The 6,000-nt window shown below is 36.9% G+C and overlaps 1 protein-coding gene across 1 annotated transcript in view; it reads left to right on the forward strand.

The window, feature by feature from the left end:
• Positions 1–966, forward strand: part of LOC125922675 (cytosolic beta-glucosidase) — a 106,551-nt gene extending 105,585 nt beyond the window's left edge. The window contains exon 5 of the mRNA XM_049630386.1: positions 182–966. Coding sequence (XP_049486343.1) covers positions 182–384 — 203 coding nt within the window. The 3' untranslated portion in view covers positions 385–966. The remainder of the gene's footprint in view (positions 1–181) is intronic.
• The last annotated feature ends 5,034 nt before the right edge of the window (positions 967–6,000 follow it).

A 6,000-nucleotide genomic window follows, 5' to 3' on the forward strand; every position in this document is an offset into this window, starting at 1 on the left:
AAAAAAAAAAAAGAAAATTGGAAAAGAGAATTTAGAAGTTTTTTCTGTGATCTCCTGCAGGAGAAAGATACCATGCTGGTTGTCAATGATTTTGAAGTTCTCAAAAAACTTTCCCAGAGATGATAATTTTCTTTCTTTTTTTCTTCCTTTCTTTTATTTTCTCTCTTGAAACAAAAATCAGCTATCCAGCTTGATAAAGTCAATCTTAAATTATATTGTGCATGGTCTCTTCTGGATAACTTTGAGTGGACCCAAGGGTACAGTAGCCGGTTTGGTTTCTTCCACGTTGATTTTGAGGATCCTGCTAGACCTCGAGTTCCTTACACATCAGCCAAGGAGTATGCCAAGATCATCCGAAATAATGGACTAAAGGAAAGTCTATAAAAGACGGCTGTCCCATGTCTGCTGGAGAAGAGGCCTCTGCTTTTGGAAAGGATGTCTGCTTTGGTGATCCTTCAGACAATCTCAAGTTGCCTTTGTAATCATCTCCTACCAGCTGATCCATGATTATAAAGTCTGAATATGTAATGCCTGGGGATGTATTTAATGATGGCCTTTACTCTATTTGCATGTGGATCAATGAGGCTTTGAAAAAAAATAGAATAGAAAACCACTGAAATTGATTTTTATGTTAAGAAATCAGATAGACTTGGAAACTTCAATTTAAATCCTTAGAATTTTTCTAGAAAAAAATAATGCAAAATTTATAAAGATAGCATGCTCATGATTTGCAGCTCTAACAGCAAGACCACTTATTATAAGAATACTTATTTATGAACCTAGTTTTTCTGGTTATGTCAGTTATTGTTTGCTTTGTAGGTACTTTTTCCTGTGGTCCATAATTTTTCTACTGTTTAATCTAGTATAAAAAATCAAAATTAAAAGTTAGTCACATTATACAGTTATGCATTCTCTTCAACAAAGGGATTAATTGATAACACATTTAATAAAATGGATTTGTTGATGTGTTTGGCACATGTTTTCTTAATGCGTGAACAAGTACATCTTTCTCTTGTCTGATGAATTATTTTCGAAAAATAATAAATTAATAAAACAAATTAGACTCTGAAAGGCAGAAAGAGCATTTGAATTGATGTTCAGCAGAAACCGAATTCCTACTCCACAGTGACATCAAATGGAGGGCAAAATAATAAGCAGAGCATATTCTATACTTTTGAGTATTTTTTAAGAATTTAAGATCTATAAGAACATTGATGACATCCATGAAATACACACATAGACTGAATGACCTACATGAGTAGAAGACGTGTGGGCACATCTGAGATGTATATGGCATTGGATTGCAATTGGACATTTTGCTGAACTTCCTCAGTTGGGGTTAGTAGTAGATGTAGGGCTTCCTCTGGACGTCATGTGTCCACACCAGCAAACCTTTTCATATTTAATGAATTTGGACTCTCACCTACATATTTAAGTAGTATTTACTCAACATTCATTTGTGATCAAGCTTGAAGCTAACAGGCAAGTATCATCACCCCCATTTGCAGACTGAGAAACTGAGGATGCACTGATGTAGATTTTCCTCAAGTCACATGTGTACTTGTTTCCTGGACCCGGCACTTCTTTGGCATTAGCTCTGTGCTCTGTCCAGCACACCATAGGCTCAGGTGTCATAGAAGTCTCCTTTGCATTTTTTTGAATAAAGGGAAAAAGAAACAAAGGTGTGGAGTTGCCTTATGGAGAGGACGTGGGGAATGTATTCTTCTGTGTTCTCATTCTGCTTCCCTGAGAAAGCTATACATACTTTGCCATTCCCATAAGGCCTTTGGCCCTGAGCAGACACTATGTCGTTTTTAAAAAAGCACTGTGGTCAATTTCTAGATCGTTTTCATGTTCATAATCAGGGAATTATTTACAGCAAAGAATACTGTCTCGGTAACTTTGGACAGAGTGAGAAAGAAATGGTCGTAGTAGTTCAATAAACGTGGATGCACTGGGGAAAATTATATTAAGATTAAAATGGTATACATAGGAAATTCTATTACATCTTTGCCACTGTTTTGTTATTTTTATTGTTCAATGAGACATTATCTCACAATTTGTGTTCATTTAAAAAGCACATTTCCAAATCTTATTTCATTCCTCTCCTATCCAGACTGTCTTTTTCATTTTTACCATGTATCTTATTCACAATTTATGTGCCCTCCTTATATTATCTTGCAAGACAACTGAGTTTTCCTTTTAATTAGGATGTCGTTTTGAATATTATTTATCCTACAGGGCATATTTACAAGTTTTACAACAATACAAATGAGCTCTGCATTTTCGTTACCAAAACCAGAAAATTAATATTCGTGATGTAAATAAAACGATCTGTCACATTTGGTGTACCAGGTGAAATATGCATTTCAGCTGCAGTGCCCGGGCTTCCTCACAGAGCGGTGGCTTTCTGCAGCTCTCAGCTGGGTTTCAGGGGCCAGCTCTTCGTCCCAGAAATGGATCAAACCAAGGGTGCTTCCTCAATTAGTCCTGTAAATTAGAATTGTCATGAGTTTAGGTAAAGGAAAAAAAAAAAAAAAAAAACACTACCAAAAATCTAACAGCCCCTGCAGTATTTTAGTTAATGTTATTTTTAATTGCTTATATTAGCATTTGAAAACGAGATTGATTGGCTTTTGCCCGTCACAGAAACAGAACTTGGATTCTTTAAATGGAAAAACAGGAGTTGTTAATTATACTTAAAAATCCATAGATACTGTACTTTAGATGTCTTGAAGGTCATCTGAGGCTTGTAAAGTACATGTTTTATGTCTGTTTTATCTAAGGAGAAACTTGGATATCACAATGATGGATTGGATCTACTTGTATTTCTTTCTCCTTCCTTGCTTTTTTTTTTTTTTAAGAGAATGTTATTAACATCCTGGGGATCACTTTTCAAGAATTGTCGGATTTTGGGGGATAGTTTTTATTTTAGGGTAAGTTATTTCTGAACTGCTAAAAACATATAGACAATAACAGTAGCCCATTTTCATTTTGATGTGCAGGGCTTTAGTTTTATAACTCCTGTGAACACCAGCAGGAAATGTCCACCTAAGCCCTTTATTGAATGAGAAGGTACGAGTTCTCATTAAGAAACCCGTAAACTAAGAAGCTGCCAACCTTGGTATTTGGCAGTAGCATGCCAGTCAGGCTTTTGTGCTCTGGGAATTTGTGTTCGGCCGTAGCTTTTAATTATTTTTATGAACGAGGGAATAATGAATACATTTGTAATATATTGAGAAAATTCCCCAACACTGACTGACCAAAAAGTAGATTTATATGATAATCCTTAAACACCAATTCTATTGCTCAGTGCTAGGCAGAGAGAAAATAGAATACTGGGCTTCATTACTGAGAGAGCAGAATAAATCAAAGCTGATGGAATTAATACTGTTTAATTACTAGCAATACACCTTACCTGGAGAACACATATTCATCACCGATGACAATATTTTAGGCTCTAGTTGTCCTGGGAGGGATATAGTACTTAGCACAAAGCATGATGAGCCTTGAAGAATGAAATTAGAAGAAAATTTGACATAGAGGCACTTTATGGTGGCCTTCATGAAGTGAGAATAAACCTTATTAATTGTGGCAGTGGTGAGATGGGGAGATGTTGTAGAAGCACTGGGCTAGGGTCACAGGGAAGAGCGGTCCCCAGTGGTGAGAGTTAATGAGTGTTTCTTGTAGACAGTAAATGTCTGTTGCCCTAGGTTTTCCCGGTATCTGTAAATGTCATCTGACCCATGACTGGCTTATGTGGCCTTGTCTGAGAGGCTATTGGTACCTGGTATGAGGCAAATATAGAGTAATCATTAAGAATGTGGGCTCTGGAGCCCATTCACCTGGATTTACATCTTGGTTCTGACATTTACTAACCAAGCCACTTACTGAACCTCCCCGTGCCTCAGTTTTCCTATCTGGAAAATGGCCTCCTTATAAGGCTTTTGCAAGACATAAGTAATCTGACAGATGTAACCTGTTTAGACAGGTCCCAGAACACGGGAAGGGCAGGGTTAGTGTGCACCATTGTTTGTAACTGTCAGACTTGTTCACACTGATTCCCCCAGCAATTTGTCAATTAAAGCATAGATGTTTCTAACTCTGGTTCTATGTTCTACCTCCATGTCCTGCACAGGTTTCTGCTCTGGTAAGTGGTGATTCACTGTCACTCTGATTTTCTCTCCCCAATTTTTGTGTTAGTGGTTTTCCTTGTGATCTCAGTTCTCTGACTGACCTAAGAAAAATTGCTAACTTGGCTTTTATTTTTTGTTTGTTGTTGTTGTTGTTGTTGTTGTTGTTGTTTTGTTAGGGGGGTGCAATACCTTCCAAGCTCCTTACATATCAGGCCAGAAATAGGAAATAACCGTTATTTTTATAATCATTAGAATATAAGGTTCCCAGCATCCCAATTAGGACATATTTATTAAACTAAACTGTGCAATATATTGTGGACATTCAACGATGCACACAAGACAGCTCTTCTTCTCCAAAGAAGTTCATAGTCTGGTTGGGGAACCAGAAAGAAAAGATAGCAGATGATGCTGGGTGAATTTTCTAGATAGTAGGGGTAGGGTGAGCTCTCTGCTAAATGGGGTGGGCAAATATGGCTTCATGGGCAAGGGAAATAATATAATATTAAAAACAGTATGTTAATATGAGTAATATAGGCAATGAGATGGAAGTGGAAAGCATGAAACTTTGGTGTGGGATGCAGCACCCAGGCCAGTTCACCTTGGGGAAGGAGTGGGAAGATTGGAATGTGGAGAGTCTGATGTTCTTGGTCTTGGTTTTCTTGTAGAACAAGTCAAAGATTTCTGAGCAGGATGGTGAAGATTTAAAAGCAATATGTCAAAAGATGGCAAAGAAACTAAGATGTAGGAACCAGTTAGAAAGCTGCTTGTAGCAGAATATAGTTGATGTGTTAAGGGCTCTATTTAAGGTAGGAAGTGCATATATGAAAAGTTAATATATAATTATAATTAATGTATGAAAAGTACACAGGAACTTAAATGCAACATGGTCTCTTGGATCAGATCCTGGAACAGAAAAAGAGATTAGTGGAAACACTGGGAAATCCAAATAAAGTCTTCAGTTTAATTAATGGTGCTTTGCCAATGTGAACTCCTTAGGTTTGCTGAATAAATAAAGCATGGTCATGTAAGAGGTTAACACGAGGGGAAGCTGGGTGAAGAAAGTATGAAATGCTCAGTACTCTTTTTACAACTCTTTTGTAAATCTAAAATTATTCCCCCCAAAAGTTTCTAAAAATGTACATAGAAGAGTTAATAATATATTCTGAGAATATATTGGATATAAGCATATATTATAATCTACATATACTGAGCTAAAACACAGCTGTATTTTATAACCACTGGTAATGTCTTGACATGTCCTTTTATCTCTCTTGGGGTTGTGCTTTAAAGACTCCTTTTTTCTTCTTTATAATTTACTCTTAAGTTGTCATTAGTTAGCTTCTGTTTTATTATTAGAAAATATTTTTATTTTTTTTTAGATTAAAAAAATTTTTTTCTTATGTTTTTATTTCATTTTTGAGAGAGAGAGGCAGAGTGCAAGTCGGGGAGAGGCAGAGAGAGAGGGAGACACGGAATCTGAAGCAGGCTCCAGGCTCCAAGCTGTCAGCACAGAGCCTGATGCGGGGCTCAAACTCACGGAGTGTGAGATCATGACCTGAGCCGAAGTCAGACGCTTAACCGACTGAGCCACCCAGGTGCCCTTAGAAAATATTTTTAAAGACAAACTTCATCTGTCACAGTGATTCATTGCATGTTGAAGTCATGGAGGTAGATAAGTCGCTGATGGCTCTGTAAAGGAACAATGGTACAACTGATGAAAAATGGCAAGCATACACATTACTCCATCTAGGTGATACTTTAAACTCATCATGGCAACAAATATGTCTTAAGTGCTTGTTACGGTTTGAGATATTTAAAAATTAACTGCCACATCTCTTCTGTAATCACCAACATATTATATCTC

This window comes from Panthera uncia, chromosome B1 (assembly GCF_023721935.1).
Source record: "Panthera uncia isolate 11264 chromosome B1, Puncia_PCG_1.0, whole genome shotgun sequence".
Classification (NCBI taxonomy): Eukaryota; Metazoa; Chordata; class Mammalia; order Carnivora; family Felidae; genus Panthera; species Panthera uncia.